Here is a 21,592-nt window from a genome sequence, read left to right as displayed (position 1 = left end):
GTACTTCTGACTTTTCCTTTTCACTGTACCCTCTTTCTGCAGTTCTTGTCCTCTTAATTTCTCACCAGCATGGTGTAGGTTAAGGCAGGGAAGAAGATTTCCTCTATGAGGCAACATTTTACCAGAATTTCATTTTACTGGATATTCCTCTGTCTAGGTGCCTGCTTTTAAAATGCAGTTGACTTATAAAAAAAGCCAGCATTAAACAGCCAACACCATAGTTAGATGATGCAAGTCTTAGTGCCACAATCTCCTTGATTCACACATATGGAAACATATTAATATTAGCAGATTATATTAATTCATGTCCAAATAAATACCCTTCTGTGACCTGAGCACTTCTGAAAGGGAGGCATGATTATTTGAGTTAATAACAAGACCCCCGGTAATTTTCAGAGCTCAGATTACGCTATATTCACTAAGGCCCTGAGAAGTTAGGCGTAGCGGGGTCTAAGGCAGGCTCTGCAGGCTCCTCATTATGTTATCCCAGATTATAAGCATAATGAACCTAGGGAGAGATAACATCAATTTGGTATAAATCTAGGAATCCACAGCTGTTGAAGGACACAAGAGGTAGAATGTCAGAAGATGAAAAAATTATTCAAGTATTCAATGGCATATTAAATCTTGACATGAAAAGGACAGAATTTGTCAAAGTATTATGATGGTTACATTCACTGGAGAGATAAAAATCAAATCAATCAACAAATACTTATTAAACACCTCTAAACTATGAAGTCTTTTAAAACTATTCTGGTCATGGGGTGCCTGGGTGGCACAGCGGTTAAGCGTCTGCCTTCGGCTCAGAGCGTGATCCCGGCGTTATGGGATCGAGCCCCACATCAGGCTCCTCCACTGTGAGCCTGCTTCTTCCTCTCCCACTCCCCCTGCTGTGTTCCCTCTCTCGCTGGCTGTCTCTACCTCTGTTAAATAAATAAAATCTTTAAAAAACAAAAAACAAAAAACTATTCTGGTCATGATTTTCACATGCACTGGAAGGCCATACTTGGTGTTGAGGTAAATCTTTGCTGAGTGCTAATAAACTTAGAAACATTCCTCAAAAACATGTTTATTTATTTATGCAATTCTTATTTATATTTACAATGTGATTTGTTTTCTATTTCCAAAAATAAAAAACCAGAAGCCAAAAGCAATTTAACTCCCCATCTTTCTAAATAAAATGTTTTCACATAATCTTTTTGCAGAGACACACTTTCAAATATCCACAGCACTAACCTGACGCCACACAGCTTTTCTTGTCCAGTTGGAGGTCATACCCAGGAAAGCAACCACACTCCCAGGAGACAGGGCTGAGAGGGAGGCAGAGCTGGCTGCATCCACCATTATCAGGTGAGGAACAGCCTACAAAAACAAGCACTTGCTGATGATGCCATGTCATTCAAAAATATAACAATTTTTCATCAAAATACTGAGTGAACCCAGTATATGTTGGTTTTTAAAGCCATTTCCACAATCTGTATTACTGCTGCAATCAAGGTTATTTTTCAGAGCAAAATGTCACCGTATTCCATTTTCCTATAACCTCATAGCTTGAATGTTAACCCTTCACATCCCAACAGCCCCTGTCCTCCATCCGTTCTACCCCTGAGTTTGAAGACCATGTGCACTGACAGCGGCTGGAATAAGAAATATATTTTGATGAGTTTGACAGCTGGTCCAACTCTTGCTAGTGACTAATATATTTTTTTCTCACATATATTTTTGGCCTCATGATTTTTTTTTTGCTTTCTTTATTTAAAAAAAAAAAAGAGCCACACACAACTCTTATGCTAATTTTAAGTTATACCCAGCCCTCTATATGTTTAAGTCTCTATGAAGATAAAAGTAGAGAGGTATTTATTAGCTGCAAGGAATAGGCTAAAAACTCTGATCCATCATCTTGTTCAATGCTGGCCACAAATCCAGGAGGAAGGGCTGACTAACTTCTCCACATGAAAAAAAAAATGAGCTTAAGGGAGGGCAAGCAACTAGTCCAAAATAACCCTGCTACTAACAGGTAGTGTTACCTCAGAGCTGTCTAACTTCACAGCCCTTGCTCATAACTACCACACTATGCCATTTAAAAAGAAAAACACACACACACAAACCTGATATAAATCTACATGTTACTCTGTTGCACAAATATCTTTTAATGTGTAATGTTAGAAAGTCTTTTCTCCTTTATAAATAAGATCAATCTTTAGGTGTCACTCAGAAAATTAATGTTTTCAAACAAACAAAAAGTAAATAAACTTACCACTACATGTTTTTCCATCTGTCTCAAGCACTGAGCCTTCAGGACAGAAACATACAGGACCATCTGATGTCAGAACACAGTCATGGCTACATTTAGAAGTATTGCTTGGACAGGAAATTAATTCTAATTAATGAAGCATAAGGTCAAGATTAGTGTTAATTCAGATTTGTGGAAATTTAGCAAAATCAACTGCTAATAAAAATGTTATGCTACAAAGAGTAAGTTAAATCAAGGATCAGATATTTATGAAATGCTGTGGTAAGGGAGATGTAAAAATAAAGAAAAATTTCAAGTCTAAAAAAAGTAAAGAAAGACCTCATTTTGGAAAGTGCTTCTAGCTTTCCTCTAAGTTTCTTTTATGTCAAATAATATTTTCAAAGTTAATAGTCATCAAAATATTTTAGGTGGAACTTAGCCAAATGATTTGCAAGTTTATCTGGAAAACTAACTGTACATGTAAAAAAAAAAATTAAGAACACTGTATTAGTGTGGTTACGTGTAGGAAGAAAATGAAAGGCTCTTAACAAACATCAAAATGTATCACAAAGGATCATTAACTGAATGAGTGCGGGAATAGACAGAGTGGATAATAGAACCAGATAGAAATCTTATTTTAGAAAAGACTCAAGTATGCATAAGAATGTAGTATGCGGACTCTGGGAAACAAACTGAGGGCTTCAGAGAAGAGGAGGGTAGGGATTGGGATAGGCCAGTGATGGGTATTAAGGAGGGCACATATTGCATGGTGCACTGGGTATTATACGCAAATAATGAATCATGGAACATTGCATCAAAAACTGGGGATGTACTGTATGGTGACTAATATTACAAAATAAAAATTATTTAAAAAGAATGTAGTATGTGATAAAGGAATTTTTTTAAAGATTTATTTATTTCTTTTAGAGCGAGAGAGCATGAGCATGTGCACACATGAGTTGAGGGAAGGGCAGAGGGAGAGAATCTTCAAGTAGACTCCCCATTGACCATGGAACGTGATGCAATCCCACGACCTATGAGATCATGCATGACCTGAGCCAAAACCAAGAGTAAGATGCTTAACCAACTGAGCCACCTAGGCACCCCTGTGGTAAAAGCACTTTAAATCATTGAACATGTGAAAGATCATCCAATATGGCACAGAAATAACTGAGAGATTATTTGGGGCAAAAGTTAAATCACTACCTTACACGACACATCAAAATAAATTCCAAGTAAATCAAAGATTAAAATATAAACTATGTGTACCATAGAGGTCTTAGAAGTTTTGACAATCAAGCGAGATTATGCATCTCATGCCTAGCACATAGAGGATTTCATAACAGATTAACATCATGAAATAATTGCTGTAAACTTCCCAAATCTGGGGAATTAAACAGATATTCATATCCAGGAGATACAAAGAGCACCCAACAAAATCAACCCAAGGAAATCCAAACAAAGACACATAATAACATTATTGAACCATATTAAAAATATTAAAAACCCATGACATTTCTCTCCCCCACTCCCTGGCCCAGATACACAGACACCGGTGGGAACCAGTAGTGCCAACACTCTCCACCTAGCTTACTAACAACACACCCTGCCCCCACACTCCCCTGTGGACCCCTACTGCATCTAACCTGCCCTAGGCAAGAGTTCTCCAAGGTGGCCCCACAAGATTGGCATTATGCAAGCACACATAATAATTAAAGTGGCAAAAAGTGCTGATAAAGAGAGAATTTTAAAAGCAACAAGAGAAAAAAAAGTTACATACAAAGGAAACCCCATAAAGCTATCAGCTGATTTTTTGGCAGAAATTGTAGGCCAGAAGGGAGTGGCATGATATATTCAAAGTGCTGAAAGACTGTAACAAAAGACAAAGAAGGACTGTACATAATCATTAAGGGAACAATCCAACAAGAAGATTTAACAATTGTAAATATTTATGCACCCAACAAATACATACAGCAGCTAATAACAAACATAAGGGAAGTAATCAACTGTAATACAATAATACTGGGGAATTTTAAACAACCCATTTACGTCAATGGCTAGATCATCCAAACAGAAAATCAGCAAGGAAACAGTGGCATTGTTAACACATCAGATCAGATGGATCTGACAAATATACGCAGAAGGTTCCAACCTGAAACAGCAGAATACACATTCCTTCCAAGTGTACATGGATCATTCTCAAAAGAGATCACATGTTAGGACACAAAACAAGTCTCAACAAATTCAAAAAGACTGAAGTCATACCATACATCTTTTCTGACCACAACACTATGAAACTAGGAATCAACCACAAGACAAAATCTGGAAAAAAACCACAACTACACAAAGGTTAAATAACATGCTATTAAACCAGGATGGGTAAACCAAGAAATCAAAAAGGAAATAAAAAATACATGGAAACAAATGAAAATGAAAACACAGAGTCCAAAATCTTTGGGATTCACCAAAAGCTGTTCTAAGAGGGAAGATTATAGCAATGCAGGCCCTACCTCAAGAAGCAAGAAAAATCTCAAATACACAACCAAATCTTACACCTAAAGGAGCTAGGAAAAGAATGAACAAACAAGACCCAAAACCAGTAGAAAGAAGAAAATAATAAAGATCAGAGCAAAACTAAACAAAATAGAAACTAAAAACAAACAAACAATAGAATGGATAAATGAAACGAGGAGCTAGTTCTTTGAAAAAAATCAACAAAACTGAGTAGTTTCTAGCCAGACTCATGAGAGTGAGAGAGAGAGAGAGAGAGAGGACTCAAATAAACAAAATCAGAAATGAACGAGGAGAAATAACAACCAACACTACAGAAATACAGGAGTTATAAGAGAATATTATGAAAAATTATATGCCAAAAAATTGGACAGCCTAGAAGAAATCAATAAATTACTAGAAACACATAACCCCCAAAACTGAATCAGGAAGAAATAGAAAATTTTGAATGGACTGATTACCAGCAATGAAATTGAAGCAATAATCAAAAACTCCCAACTAACAAAAGTCCAGGACCAGATGGCTTTACAGATGAATTCGACCAAACATTTAAAGAGTTAGTACCTGTTCTTCTCAAACTATTCCAAAAAAATAGAAGAGGAAGGAGAGCTTCAAAATTCAATCTATGAGGCCCTAATCTACAACCAAAAACAGATAAAGACACTACCAAAAAAAGAGAGAGAGAGAGAGAGAGAGAACTACAGTCCAGTATCTCTGATGAACATAGAGGCAAAAATACTCAACAAAATATTAGCAAACTGAATCCAATAATAAATTTAAAAACATTCACCACAATCAAGTGGGATTTATTCCTGGGCTCAAGGGTGGTTCAATATACACAAATCAATGTGATATATCACATCAACAAGAGAAAGGATAAAAACCATATGATCATTTCAGTAGATGCAGGAAAAACTTTTGACAAAGTACAACATCATTCATGATAAAAACCCTCAACAAAGTAGTTTAGAGGAACATACCTCAACATAATAAAGGCCATATATGAAAATCCCACAGCTAACATCATACTCAATGGTGAAAAACTGAGGGCTTTTCTGCTACAAACAGGAACAGGACATGGATGTCTGCTCTTGCCACTTTTAATCAGCATAGAAATGGAAGTCCTAGCTACAGCAATCAGACAAGAAAAAGAAATAAAAGGCGTCCAAACTGGTGAGGAGCTAGTAAAACTTTCACTATTTGCGGATAACATGATACTCTATACAGAAAACCTTCAAGACTCCACCAAAAAAGTCCTAGAACTGATATGTGAATTGAATGGTCACAAGATATAAAATCAATACACAGAAATCCATTGCATTTCTATACACTAATAATGAAGTAGCAGAAAGGGAAATTAGGAATACAATCCCACTTATAATCATAAGAAAGAATAAAATACCTAGGAATAAAACTTAATGAAGGAGGTAAAGGACCTGTCCTGTGAAAACTATAAAACACTGATGAAAGAAATTGAAGATGACACAAATAAATGGAAAGATAATCCGTGCTCATGGATAGGAAGAACAAATATTGTTAAAACTCAAAGCAATCTACAGATTTAATGCAATCCCTATCAAAATACCAACAGCATTTTTCACAGAACTAAAACAAATAATGTTAACATTTGTATGGAACCATAAAGGACCTTGAAAAGCCATAGCCTTCTTGAAAAGCAAAAACAAAACTGGAGGTATCACAATTCCAGACATCAAGTTATATTACAAAGCTACAGTAATTAAAACAGTATGGTACTGGCATAACAGCAGATACATAGATCAATGGACTAGAATAGAAAATCCAGAAATTAACCCACAATTATATGGTCAATTAATCTTCGACAAAAGAAGAATAAATATATAATGGGAAAATGGCAGTCTCTTCAACAAATGTGTTGGGAAAACTGGACAGCTACATGCAAAAGAATGAAACTAGACCACTCTCTTTTGCCATATACAAAAATAAATTCAAAGTGGATTAAAGACCTGAACGTGAGACCTGAAACCATAAAAACACTAGAAAAGAAAACAGGCAGTAATTTCTGTGACATAGAATATTTTTTTCCAGATACATCACCTAAGGCATCGGAACCAAAAGCAAAAATAAACTACTAGACTACATCAAAAGAAAAGCTTTTGTACAGCAAAGGAAACAATCAGCAAAACAAAACAAAAATCTACCGAATGGGGGAAGATATTTGTAAATGACATTTCTGATAAGAGGTTAGTTTCTAAAATATAAAAACAACTGGTACCACTCAAAACCCAAAAAACAAATAATCCAATTAAAAAATGGGCAGAACCTGAACAGATAGTTCTCCAAAAAAGACCTACAGGTGCCCAACAGACACATGAAAAGATGTTCAACATCACTCATCATCAGAGAAATGCAAATCAAAACCACAATGAGATATTACCTCACACCTGTCAGAATGGCTTAAATCAAAAATACAAGAACAAATGTTGTCAAGACTGTAAAGAAAAAGGAACCCTTGTGTCCTATTGGTAGGAATGCAAACTGGTACAGCCACTGTGGAAAACAGTATGGAGGTTCCTCTGCTTCTCCCTCTCCCCTGCCCTACTCATGTTCTCTCTTGCCATCTGTCTCTCTCAAATAAATAAATAAAATCTTAAATGGCCAGAGCTTGTTTAAAAAAAGAAAAAGAGAAAAGACTATTGAGAAAGTTTATAATGGATGAAAGAAAGAAAAATGACCAGATAGTATGTGTCTGATGGAAGTATAAACACACCTATAGAGTATTCCTTTTTTGTTTTGTTTTTTAAAGAGTTTATTAAACAAACTGAGGACTTCAGAGGGGAGGGGGGTGGGGGAATGGGATAGACCGGTGATGGGTGGTAAGGAGGGCACGTATTGCATGGTGCACTGGGTGTTATACACAACTAATGAATCATCGAGCCTTGCATCGGAAACCGGGGATGTACTGTATGGTGACTAACATAATATAATAAAAAATCATTAAAAAAAAAATAAATAAAGAGTTTATTTATTTATTTATTGGACAGAGAGAGACACTGTGAGAGAGGAAACACCAGCAGGGGGAGTGGGAGAGGGAGAAGCAGGCTTCCCGCTGAGCAAGGAGCCCGATGCAGGGCTCAATCCCAGAACCCTGACCTGAGCCAAAGGCAGACGCTTAACAACTGAACCACCCAGGCCCCCCTATAGAGTATTCCTGCCAAAAATGTCAAAGCTGAATCTACTCAAGCCTTTATATGTAACTACGAGTTTGCAGAAAGACAGGGACATCACAGAAGCGTGATCAGTGAAATCCAAAATGTGAGAAACCACAGGAAAAAAACAGTTTCTTCAACAAATACTTGCAAGGAGAAAAAACAGAGGTGAGGAAATCTGTAGAATAAAAGAGAAGTATTAAGCTAATACAATGCATAGCTCTTGTCTGGATGGTTATTCACACAATTGAACTGTTTTAAAAAACCTTTTAAGGTAAGTTGAGCATTGTCTAGACATTTGGTGTTATTAGGGAATTATTGCTAATTTTTTCAGGTGTGAAAATGGTATTGTGATTATACCCAAAAAGTAACTGGATAATAGATGATAGCAGGGAATTACAGCTAGTGTTTTACATATAATAATGTATCACAATTATGTTTTTACATGCTTATCTCTCAGTGATACATAAGGAAATCTGGATAAAGAAACAAGAAATATATAGAGAGAGATTTATATACTTGTTTCCCAATCTTAGAAGTTTTGATTTAATCAGTCTGAGGTCCTGTCATTCACGTACATAATAAAACATCAAGGTAATTCTGATGCATACTGCTGATCAAAGACCACCAACCCAGATCAGAGCCACCTTAGAAACATCACTGAAAATGAAAGAAAATAATGCAGTAAATACTTACGATGACACCGTTTCCCATCAGGAAGCAGAATAAATCCTACAGGACATGTGCAATAATAAGATCCAGGGATGTTTTCACACCCAAGAGTACAGCCATGGTTCCAAAAGGCACATTCATTGACATCTATACAATGACAACAGTAAAACATAGATGGTTATTTTTAAAATAAATTCTAATACTGCTAATAAGTCAGCACAAAGTAGAATATCTCACACTTGTATTTGCTGTAACTGACCAGAGAAATACTGTGTTTGCTACCCTCACAAAGAATGAAAGAAGTCGGTTCAACTGTCATGAAAGCCATTTTTACTTTCACAGTTAATACTTCCAAATAAATCTGTATTTTCATACTAGAATTGCCTCCAGGAAAAAGTAGTACAATTTCCCATGAAAAGATGTAGCCATTGAAGGTGGGGACTCTTGAAAGTTCTTGGTAGGGATATGATATCCCCTGTTCTGCTCTTCAGCCTTCTCCGAGCTGACAGGAGCCCTGCACCTCAGTGTAGGAACATTCCCCAGCAGCTTCACTCCAGTTGGAACCCAGCCGTCCAGGCCACTGTTCTATGCTATGGCTCTCCCCCCACTAGTCCCAGAGGAGCGAGAGACATACGCTTAACTTATACTTCAATGTCAGGTTTACCTGACATCACACCCCAACCAACTCTACTGAATGTGTGCTGTAGCCATTGGATGCTTTTCATTAGTAACTCACGGGACCGACCTCCCAGGACAAAGGATACAGTATTTCTCCAGTTCACCGAATTGAGCCTGAAGCCGCAAAGTAAGAGGAGCCCCAGATAAACAGTCCTGGTGCACAGTTTCTCAAGATTCCTATCAGACTTCTATGGGATGTGGTGTGGGAGTCACTCTATGAGGATCAAATGATAGCTATGGAACTGCACCACCTTAAAAATTTTGAAAATACTGACATTTGCACACTGCCAAGCGCACAGAGGTCCATGGAGTCCACTCAGAGAACCCCTGCCTTACATCAAGCTCTGAGTAGCCTCTAAGAGTATTGGCTCTAGGAACACAGCACATAAAGAAGATCTGAAAGTTATTACAAAGCCTTCAACAATAGAAGAAAAGAATAAAATTATTTTTCTGGGGAAAAGGTGGGGAAACCTCAAGTGGGTTTTGCTTCAAGGCTCTGGATGACCCATTGAGGGTCCGCCACTGGCTCAGGCGGGCTGTCTTCGCTTTAGGTCGCTACCCTGCATGTTACCTTCACAGTACTTTCCATCTTGGCTTAAAGTATATCCTTCTGCACATGTGCACAGATGGGACTTCGAGTCTTGACCACACATGCCGCCTCTGCAGTTACCTTTCCTCCATTTGCAGAGTCTCTGATCTAAAAGAGAAGATGGTTTATTTGGAGTGAAGATGTATTTTGACAGGGACACTGCCTGATCCCTCTGTGGTTCTTGGAAATCTAATTTCCTCGCGACAAGAGCAGGGGTGTTGTCGTTCCCAGTGGTGGCACTGCTCTGGAGCCAAACAGTATTTGCCTGGATTCTGAAGCGTTCAGAGAGGCAGCCCATTTATTTCTCTAGCTGTATTACTCCTACCAAAGCACTCAGGATTGGACATCCTAATTAGCCGGAGGTTTCATTCCTTGAGTTGCAAACACGAAACACAACTTACTAGCTTTTTCACTCTACTTATTTTTTGTAAAGATTGATTGATTGATTGATTGATTTTAGAGAGAGTGAGAGTAGGGAGGAGGAGGAGAGGGAGAGGGTATCTTAAGTAGACTCTGCTGAACATGAGCCTGATGCCTAGCTGGATCTCAGCCCTGAGATCATGACCTGAGTCCACCACCTGAGCCAGAACCGAGTCAGGCAATTAAACGACTCCACCACCCAGGCACCCCTCTGCTTTACTTATTTTATATATATTTATATTTATGCATATACAATTCTCTACATTTCTCAGTGCTCATCAAGATAAGTGTACTCTTAATCCCCTTTATTTCACTCATTTTGGTTTACTTTATAAAAAGAATAATAATAAAACATATAAACAAAAATTCTGTAAATGAAATATCTGTTTAAGAAACAAAAAAGCTTTAATCCTAAGACCATCTTTTTTTAAGTATAATAGTTATAGGTCCGACCTATATATATATTTCACCGTTTTTTAGGATCCTTACTTAAAGAACATCTTTCAGACTTAAAATATACCACTGCCGTATGTCTTATCCCCAAATTTCTGAGTTCATTGCTGCTGGTATTCCATGTTTTACAAAATAGCCCAGGGTAAATAGTAAAATCTGCTTAGTGAGGGGGGTGCTTGGGTTGGATTAGCCAAATATATGGAACAACAAAGGGACAACTTTGCACCTTTGATTTTCAGAGCCAGAGTCAAGAGACAAACTGGTAATGCATACATCCAGTTCGAATTTTGCTCCTTCATATTTTTTGCAAATTTTAACAATGACAGGACCTTTATAAAATGTTCTGAGAAATACAGAGTTAATCCTGAGTCTGAGGGCAGATTTTAGGATCCAAGTAGATATACAGGTCTGTACTCTGGCAAGAGGTGACAGCAGGGGAAGACTGGGGTCATGGATCCCGAGTCATGGCAGGGTTGAGATCAGGGAGAGCCTGTGAATAATGAGAAGAGCTGAGAACCCAACGAAAGGACTGATAAAAACATAGTCTTACTGTGAATGGCACAGGGAACAAACCAGCGAGAGCCTGAGCTCAGCAGTGTAAGAAGCTGAGACCATTCTCCATGTAGGGCTTGTTGCTTTGGTCCCTGTTTATCTACTTACAAAGATGTTTCCTCACTATGACTCTATCAATTTCCTTCTATTTCAAGTCACTAAACATTCCCCTTGACCCATAACACCATGACACAGTAAAAACATATTCTTGCCCTCTTGAAAATGTCCCTAGTGTGCATGGAGACTCCCTGGCTTGTCACTCTTTAGAGATTCTGACTTGGTGAATCAAGAGAAAGGCTCAGGAATCTGCATTTTCAGCTGAATCAGAGTGGTTCTGCTGCCGAGTCTTCACACACACTTCGAGAAACACCTGCCTCTTGTACTATTGAAACATCCCAGGCTCCCCTCAGCTATGAATACCTCAAGTCTGTGTTGCGAACTTAGTTATTTTAAAATTGTTTATTCAGATCTCATGACAGAACTAAATACAAAATCAATCTTGCCAATTATTCAATACTGTTGCAATATTACCTACTGAATCAGTTCAGACTTACACTGAATAATTTCTTGGGTATTGAATCCAAGCATTTTGTTTCTTATCTACGGTTTTTATGCCAATCACACATGTAGACCTACATTGCTTTCAGGTTCCTCCATGCTTCACATGTTAAAATTTTAACTAAGCAAAATGAAAAAATAAAATGATCCAAATTTTAAAAGTAAATGACTAAAATTAGGAGACAAAATATACCCACATCAAATTTCTTAAAAAAAAAAAAAGACATGTATTTTTTTGAACTTTAACTTTTATAAAGTTTGCAAGGAAATAACAATAAAAATACAGAAATGTCTGACTTGGCCTTTTTTTAAAAAAGATTTTTATTTATGTAGTTGACAGAGAGAGAGATAGAGAGAGAGAGCACAAGCAGGGGGAGCAGCACATGCAGAGGGAGAAGCAGACTCCCTGCCAAGCAGGGAGCCCGATGCGGGGCTCGATCCCGATGCTGGGATCTTGACCTTAGTCAAAGGCAGACACTTAACCAACTGACTCACCCAGGTACCCCTGGCCTTTCTCTTTTAATTTGAATATCTAACTAGCTTTATTAAATGATTCATGAATCCAGCAGCACCCTATCTACCAGGTGAAGAGGCAGCCCTCTGACTTGGCATTTTAAAGGCAGCAAAGTGTTACCACTCTCTTGACATAACAAAAAGTTGAGGAATTATGCTTCCTAGAAATATCCCTCATAGAAATCTTGCCACACCCAGCATGATAGTTGAGTACTGGATTAAGGACTAGGAAAACCAAGTGCGCTGGTTCTGCCTTCACATTGAATCATTATCTCTTTCACCTTGGTTTCCTAATCCATGAAATAAAAGTTTGGGAATAAGTATTCTCTGAGATCCCTTAGTTTAAAAAAAAATTTTTTTATGGTTCTCTACAGAATCAGATGTCTGTGGTAAATTCCTCTAAGTTTATACCTCTAAGGAGTCTCAAACCTTAATTAGTGCTTATAATGTGTTAATAGTGATTCAAACTGCTTAATGAGGAAAAACAATTCGTGTCCAGGGTACAGGAAAAGCTCTGTTCTTCATCTAGACCCACTATTATTTATCCCTTTTCTGTACTTTTCTCCTACCTCTCGCCTGTGCTGACGTCTGCTCTTATCATCATCATCACCATCATCCCATCGTCATCATGATCACGTATCTGCTTCTTTTTTCCATTAACCAATAAGCTTCTTGAGGATAAGGTGTGTATCCCATTCACATTTTATAGCCCAAACAGCACCTAGCACGGTGCCCTTCACAACACGGGTATGCTATAAACACAGACTTCATGCACACAAAAAAATCCTGCGATCATGTCACCTGCAACTTAACTCCTTTATTTCATTTCTCCTTGCATTTCCAGCCAGCCTTAGCGTTAGAACTCAAACAGGCAGTCAGACTGTGCTAGCCCAGTACCCCTTCCATGCTACCATGCGGATGGTTTGAATGCCACTCCTTAGCGATATATATCACTCTTTAATGATGAAGATGGCCGGGAAAGCAGTCACCATTCTCCTCTAAATGGCTAGGCTGAGGATGTCACCTGAATTCAGGCACTAAACATTTTAAAAGGTCATTTCAGGAAGTGGCAAAACATAGAGGATTGAGGGCTGTATTTTTGTTTAATCTCCTTAATCTTCTGCTGTTCTGTAGCTTCAAATTAGACCAAAGCTAGCATCAACCCGCTGCTGCTGACCTCAGATAACACCCCTTCCCAGAGCTCAGCCGTGCGGCTTAATTACCTCTGAGATCAAATTAAAGCTCCTAATCATGGAGTTAATGTCCGCCCCCAACTGCGCCTTCCATAACTGCCTGCCTAACACACAGGCTCTCGTGAGCTTTTCTACCACCAAGTAAATCTACAGATTTTACCCTGGCCCAGTTCTGAAGCCATGCACATGGGATTCCCCCATCAACTGATCACCTTTTCTCCACCTCAAATTCAGTGTAAGACTCGCCTCATCAACAAAGCCTTTCTAGTCTCTTCCATTTGAACCCATTCACTTTAACCAGTCTTATACCTCAGTATTAGCACCCCCAGTATTTAGCATATAAAATTTAAAAATTCCAATAACATTTTATAAAGCATTTACATTATCTCATTTAATTTTCATAACAAGACCTTGAGCTATGCAGAGCACATATTATCTTTCATTTTACAGATTAGGAAACCATGTCTTAAGGATCACATTAAGGTAATAAGGGGTAAACCTGGAACTCAAGCTCAAACCTTCTGGTTGTAGACCCATCTCTGATAGATGATAGATAGATAGATAGATAGATAGATAGATAGATAGAAAGAAAGAAAGAAAGATAGATAATAGATACACATACACACACACAGTTGTGTGTATGTATATATGTATATTTATGTGTATGTGCATATATATAACTATGGGTTTTTATTGAAAAATATATATTATATGTACAATATTATGTATCTTTTCTATAAGAACCTAGTTATATTTTTGTTTCATTTATTTCTTGTCTTCCTCATTAATGAGTTGCCTGAATAAATGACTTCTTCAATTTCCTCAAAAAACTTCCCAGGCTGTATAATATAGGTTTATTCTTCTTTGTTAATAGAAAATAACAAGGAAGAAAATACAAGAGTAGTCTCTTGGAATTCCTAATTACAGTAAAAACAAAAACCACTTAACCAGAATTCAGCTACTTGGTATCCTTATCCATCTAAACCCCTCTAAGAATCAGAAAGCAAACAAATCAACAGCCTCTGAGCAGTTAAAAATAATACATGCTTTTTACTCCAGATGAGCCCCCTGGACCCACTCAGTCATTTCTTATTTTGTACCCATTTCTGACAAGTGTGATCATCGTCAGTCCCTAGCATAAAGATGGAAATGCAAGGAGTCCATGCCGCTCCCATTGTCACCACCCCACCCCCACTGCACTCCCCGATGCCGGAAATGACTGCATGATTCCAGTGAGCCCAGACATAGCCTCAGCCCAGCTTTCCAGACCACCAGTGCCAGTTAATGGGAGAGAGCACCTGAGACCCCTCTTGGTCATCTCTCCCACAAAGACTAGAAGCCTCAATTAAGGGCTCCTCCTGGAGAAAGTTGGTACACTTTGAGTGTCAAAATAATAAAAACTTCAATGAACAGAGACATGTCAAATATTTTTTAAATCTCTGAGTTTATCAAGATGCTTTTTTAAAGCATCCATTATCCTGAAAACAGATAAGGGAACGAATCAAACATTTAATTTACTTTTCCTATAAAAGTCCTCCCCAGGGAAATCACAGCTGATGTAGAAAAGTTCTTCAGCTAACAAATGCTAACATTGATAGAATTAGAATGTCATCTCTTTGAAACTCTAATGAAAAAATGGCTCTAGGCAATGACAATCGAGATAGCTTCTAAAGCTATTATGTGAAAGGCTGACGGGAAACGTCACAGTGGATGGACCACTCTGGCAACACCTAAACTGCCGATGAATCTTGAGTATCACAGTAAGAACCAGAACTGGGCACTACACGGTCCCTGGAGTGATCAGTAGGAAGCATACAGTACCATCTGCAGTACCACCTTTTAAGTACTCTGACAAAAAATCTGAATCTGATCAGGCTTCTAGGCCCAAACTACCTGTGTATAGGAAATATGGAATCCTGTTAAATGACACCATGGGGTTATACTCTGCAAAATCCAAAATGTGGAACATGCCACAGGACAAATGATCTGGTTTCCTCAACAAATAACGGCAAAGAAATGCCTCTGATTAGAAAATAGAGTCCACGGCCAGGCATGTGGAAACCAGCAAAAAGTAAGAGTTGACAGCAAGAAAGAAGAGAGAAAAATGATAGAGAACCATTCCAAGTATTTAAAAGACATTTCAGTGGCAAAAGTTTGGTTGTCAGGGCAAACCTGCATTTAAAACCCAACTTTGCCTCAAACCAGTCTGATGATTGCCCCAGCGGCATGTATGTTTCTGTGACCCTCGTCATTAACAAAATGTCAGTAACTATCTGTAAGTAATGTTAGGAAGATATAGCCATCCATATTTTACTAAGATTTCTATGAAAAATAACAGAGATTTGGGTGTTGGAACTGATCATTTAAAATTATATGAAAACAGGGGTGCCTGGGTGGTTCAGTCGGTTAAGCATCTGCCTTTGGCTCATGTCATGATTCCAGGGAGGGAGAGGTGTCCTCCCGCCCTCATCGGAGTAAGGAAGTTTAGGAAGACGAACAGTAAGTGCCAAGTGAGGGAAATGTGTCATTCTGAGAAAAGCTAACTGAGGCTCACCGTGAGTGGGGCAGGGAAGGTGTTTCTGAAAGAGGTAATGTTTGAGCTACTTCTCAGAGGATGAGGAGAGAGTGAGCCCATGCAGAGAAGGAGAAAACACGTTTCTGATCATGCTGAAAGGCTTGGGGGGAAGAGCGAGCACGTCTTGTGGGAAGAAATTAAATCTTTGAGCAGGGCTGCAGCACGGAATGTAATGCAGACAATGGTGTGAGATGCAGCTGAGAACCTTCTGTGAACAGCTGTGAACAGGGTAAATGAAGAGACTGGGTTTTCATTATGGGCAACAGAATTGGTGATTGGTTTTAACCGAGGAATGGCATGATTGGGCTCTCATTTCTGAAGGGTTATGCTCCCTGCAGCATGGAGAAGGGAGCCAGGGATACTGATTAAGCAGAACTTGGGATGGATTGTTGCTGAATAAGGCACTAGTGGTTAGACTGTAGGCAGGGGAGTTGGTGGGGTCTGGAGGTGAATTTCATGGGGTGGGAGTGGAGAAAGAGAGAGGAAAGGGTCACACCCAGACTTCTGCCTTAGGAGATGGAGGTGAGATGCCACTCACTGAGATAGGGACGCTGGAGCTGGGGAGAAGGGAGGTAAAAGTTGGTAGGTCAATTATTTTCTTTGTGCCTAAAGCACTTGCAAGAAATCCAAGCAGAAATGCTCAGAAGGCCAATAAATGCATGGGCCTTGATAAGGAAATTTTCCATGTGCCGCTGCAGGACTCTGAGCCCGCAGGGTGCAGACAGCAAGCAGGTGTGGCCCGGATGAGGGACCTGAGTGACCACTCTCAGGAAACTGGTTAGAAGTATCAGAAAACCAGCCTGATGGTGAAACCGTGGCTTTGCTGTATGGACTTGGGGCTCAGCCACAGGTGGCAGCCAGTTCCTCTGTAACCAGCCCATCCAAATCAACAAGCCAAGGATTATCTAAAGGAACAAATTACTGTAGTTCTCCTTGTGAAGTTTTGTGCCTTTGCTCATTTGTAAACCCCACCCTTGCCCTTGGTCGGACACTGTTCATTGGGACTGCTCACTTTCATATGCTCTGAATGAATCCCCAATGTTTTAAATCCATTTTCTCTGCAGCTTAACTCTTACTGTGCCTCAGTCTCACTCTTTTTTTTAATTGGTCTAGATCTCAAAAGAAAGGTCTGGACTAGAAATAATAGAGTCAGTAGTCAAGTGGGCTGCTGCATAGAAAATAAAATGGAAAATGCCATAGGTTGTATGGCCCTTAGAGACTAACAATGCACTTAACCATATGAGCGGTTCGAGAAATCACTTGGGGAAAGACACCCCGTTTAATTGTATTGAACCTGGCCTGTCTAAATCATTTGACCCTGAAACTTTTTTGCCCCCAAATAATCCCATTAAATCCCACGGAACTAGTGTTTGGTAGAACATGCTTTGATAAATGATAGTTAAGGCATTTTGCATGAAGTAAGTCTATTGATACTCTCATGTGTATAAATACTTAAATTTTACATAAAAAAATAATACCAACTAGGTTACATGATTTTTCTCAGTCATCTCCCCATTGAAATAATCTCACTACTAAATGCCTTGCAAATGAAAATACTACCACCATCCACCTCTCCAGAGGAGCTGAAGTCGTAAGCCCACTATCCAGGAGAAACTAGCCAGCCTCTAGAAGCAGTATGTCATTAAATGTGAAGGCACTTGGAGAACCTGATGACGGCGCTATATCACCTGCATAGGGAGGGACAATTGCATATTTTCATCTAACCCGTACAATCAAGAGATTCATGGCCCCTAAATCCCACGTGAAGAATTCCTGCTCTACCAGGCACTAAAATAATTTAAACCTATTTAGTGATGGTTAAAGTAACGGTGCTTTTGAAATCAAAAGTCCTTGCCCTTGGAGTGTATGTGAAGCACGCTCTTTGGTCACTGAGGGAAGCCAGTATCTCCCATGCCACCTGCCTTCTACATTTCGGGTCTGCCTGCAGCTCTGCAGCTGGCCGTGGCTTCCCAGCCAAAGTCCATGATTTGCCAGATGGTTTGAAGCTGTTCTTTAATGAATCGCTGTAGATTTTCTTCTAAACTTCATGCTTTCAGTGATCGTGTTTGACCTCCCTATCAAAAAAGCTGAGTAATAGTGGAGGATTCCAAAGAGCTCAAGTGTTTATGGTAGAAAGCACAGTAAACTGGCAGACTCATCACCGAGATTGTGTTTTCTCCAAAATCCCTCGTTAACAAGCTGTGTAATGGAAAACGCACTCAACTCTTCCAGGCTTCAGATTTCTCGATTATGAGATGAGTACGATAATTGCTGACCTTTCTGTGTCACAATGTTACTACCGCAACAAACCAGTAAGATAATGCTCACGAAAATACTTAGGAAAGCATGAGGTTATACATAAATGTAAGAGACGGTGATAGACATCTCTATAACTATTACTAATGAGACTCAATAATTACTTATTCATAGTAGTGGTTGGTTCTAATTTTGTGTGAGTCACCACCACGTGGACAATGAGTCATATGTGAAGACAGCTTGAGTCAAAATTTCCCACAGAAGGTATCTGGCAGAATATCAGATTCACTGCCTTTCTGCATGGAATATGGTCAACCATCTCATTTATAACGTGGCCACTAGGTTGTTACTTAAGGTTATGCTCCAACCCACAGCTGAATTGTTTTCCCACAACTTCTGCTTTGTTAATTCAAGTAAATCAGTTTTTAAAAATAATTTATCTGAATAAACATCTCATCTCTTGGAATTTATTTTACCCTTGGAAGTTCCACATCACTGGCATTGAAAGCAGGGTCATTACCCAAATTAAATTATGGTTTCTACCTCCGTTTTTAAAGAAATCAGTTCAAAAGCACTCACACTATTAGTTAGGTCTTTGAGGATACAAGAAATAATAATGTCAGTTCCCCTAGATTCTTCAGCCTCTTGCATGTGTCCTCCTGTTCAGTCTCCACAGCTTTCTTCAGGAGCTATGTCTAGGGAAGGAACAAACATTCTTCTACTAACCGTGGCGGGGACTCATAGTCCCTACCATTTCCCACCCTATTACCAAACCCTAGTGGCATCCAACAGATAGAAAGAAAACAAAGAATTCCATCTCTGCTCCAGAACCTCTCCTGGCTAATTGGGGTTAAGAGTAAATATATGTCAAAGCCTGCTTGAAATTAACCTTTTACATATAGAAAATGTTAGTACAACATCGTTTGTGTGGTAAATAAACTGTATTGAGGAGCCTACCTAAAAAAAATTATATGCTAAAGAATTCAGAGACTACATTTGAAAGTGGAAATTTGGGACTGCAACTAGATTCAGTCAAACAATTCATTTTACTAATGTTATCTAAAATTCTTCATTTGTAAATACATCAGTAACCACTGAATATAGGGAGTTTTAAATAATAAACAAACAAACAAATAAATAATAGGCACGGTCCCTGCACGGCATTTATAATCAAGTGGGAGAGAAAATCAAAAAGAAAGCAAAATAATATGTAATTACATCTTGCGATGAGTTCAAGAAGAGTGTACTGAAAAAATAATCGGAGGTGAAAGTTAGGCCTCTTCACCTCTTGAGTGGATGACCAGAGAAGGCTAATCTGAGGACATGGTTCTTAAGCTCAGAACTGAAGAGAAGTGTACGCCAAGAAAGGAGTGACTGCAAAAGCCTAAACGCAGGAAGAGGACAGCATGTTCGAGCAACTATGGAAAGACTTGAGTCAGATTCTAGCAAGGGGAGGAGGAGTAGTGTTAGATGAGCTTCAGCAGATATTGGCAGGCCTGGTAAAATGTTACATTTCAATCTAAATGCAAAGGAAAGCTTTTGAAGGATTTTAAGCAGGGGAGTTAATAGATCAGATTAACTATTTTTTTTAAAGACTGTATTTATTAATTTGTCAGAGAGAGAGAGCCCCAGCAGGGAGAGCTGCAGAAGGCAGAGGGAGAAGCAGAATCCCTGCGGAGCAGGGACCCTGACACGGAACTCGATCTTCCTGGGATCATGACCCCAGCCAAAGGCAGACGCTGAACCTAACCGACCAAGCCACCCAGCTGTCCCTCAGATTAACTACTTAAAGGCAGGAGGGAAAAACAGAAAGATTAGTTGAGCGGCTACTACAACAGGCCAGGCAAGAAATGCTCGTTGTTGGACGGCGGTGGTGGCAGTAGAGGAGAGAAGCGGATATCTGAGATGTACTTAGGAGGTAGAATGGAAAGGATTTGGTGGTAGACTGAAAATTGGGACCGAGGCAGTAGGAGAAACCAAGGCTGGCCCCTAAGTGTCTGGCTTGAGCCAGTGGATGGGTGGGGACAAAGTGCCAGACTCCGTTCAAGGTCAAAGACGACTCACCAGGTGCCTGAGTACCCCTCTCTGCCTTGGGCTGCAAGAGCGGATGCACTACTTTGATTCCGCCAGGTGGTACAAACGATGGGTCGAGGTTAATTTTAACCATATCCTTCCCGGTGTGTTTGTTAGCTATCCAAATTGTCTTCTTTTTCCATGCTGAATAGAAGATCCGATCACCAAAAAGGGACACTGCAAACAAATTGTGCCTAAAAAACAACAGAAAAAATATAAAGAATGGCAGAACATTTCTTCCCGGGCTTATCAACATTTCACTTCATTTCAATTTATTGACTGAATTTGTATTACCTACTTTTTCAATTGTATCTCATTTAGGTTTAGAAGCAGATATTAAGTTTAAAATTGTATTTATGTATTCATAATCTGAATTAATGGGATATAATTTCTAGCTTCAGATTCATTGTCCCATTCTTTTGCTAGTCAGCATTTAAGTGTGATGAACGTAAAACAGGGAAGAAAATAGGAATGCTCTAAGAGTGGATTCTGGTTGTATCCATTTCACACTTGATTTATTTCTGCCTCTTACCACAAGCTGGTGAGTCAGTTACAGGCAAGATAGCATACCAAATGAAATATAGGTGCTTCGCAAATCCAGGACATAGTAATTCCAAAAAGATTAACTATAACCTAAATCAACATGTGAGAGCTTATTAGATGCCAAAACTCTGTTAATTATTTTTATTTGCATTTCTTTTTTTTTTTTAAGATTTTATTTATTTATTCAACAGAGACAGAGACAGCCAGCGAGAGAGGGAACACAAGCAGGGGGAGTGGGAGAGGAAGAAGCAGGCTCATAGCAGAGGAGCCCGATGCGGGGCTTGATCCCAGAATGCCAGGACCACACCCTGAGCCGAAGGCAGACGCTTAACCGCTGTGCCACCAAGGCGCCCCTTTATTTGCATTTCTTTAATTAATTTTTACTTAAATTTCACAATAATCTCAAGAAACAGCTACTACTATTATCCCCACATTAAAGGAAACTGAGGAGGGGCACCTGGGTGGCTCAGCTGGTTAAGTGTCTGCCTTCGACTCAGGCCATGATCTTGGGGTCCTGGGATCGAATCCTCACATCAGGTTCTCCGGTCAGTGGGAAGTCTGCTTTTCCCTCACCCTCTGCCCTCC

General features: G+C 39.2%; 1 protein-coding gene across 2 annotated transcripts in view; it reads right to left on the bottom strand.

Moving 5' to 3' along the window:
- EGF (epidermal growth factor) overlaps positions 1-21,592 on the bottom strand; it is an 89,025-nt gene that overhangs the window by 41,168 nt on the left and 26,265 nt on the right. For both annotated transcript variants that reach the window (XM_040626248.1, XM_008689428.2), the window contains exons 5-9: positions 20,456-20,658; positions 9,854-9,979; positions 8,629-8,751; positions 2,258-2,380; positions 1,237-1,362 (exon numbers count right to left, since the gene is read on the bottom strand). In XM_040626248.1, coding sequence (XP_040482182.1) covers positions 1,237-1,362; positions 2,258-2,380; positions 8,629-8,751; positions 9,854-9,979; positions 20,456-20,658 — 701 coding nt within the window. The remainder of the gene's footprint in view (positions 1-1,236; positions 1,363-2,257; positions 2,381-8,628; positions 8,752-9,853; positions 9,980-20,455; positions 20,659-21,592) is intronic.

The sequence above is a fragment of the Ursus maritimus genome, unplaced genomic scaffold (genome assembly GCF_017311325.1).
Source record: "Ursus maritimus isolate PB19 unplaced genomic scaffold, ASM1731132v1 scaffold_11, whole genome shotgun sequence".
Classification (NCBI taxonomy): Eukaryota; Metazoa; Chordata; class Mammalia; order Carnivora; family Ursidae; genus Ursus; species Ursus maritimus.
Note: the sequence above shows the minus strand (reverse complement) of the source record. Positions and strands in the feature narration are given on the sequence as shown.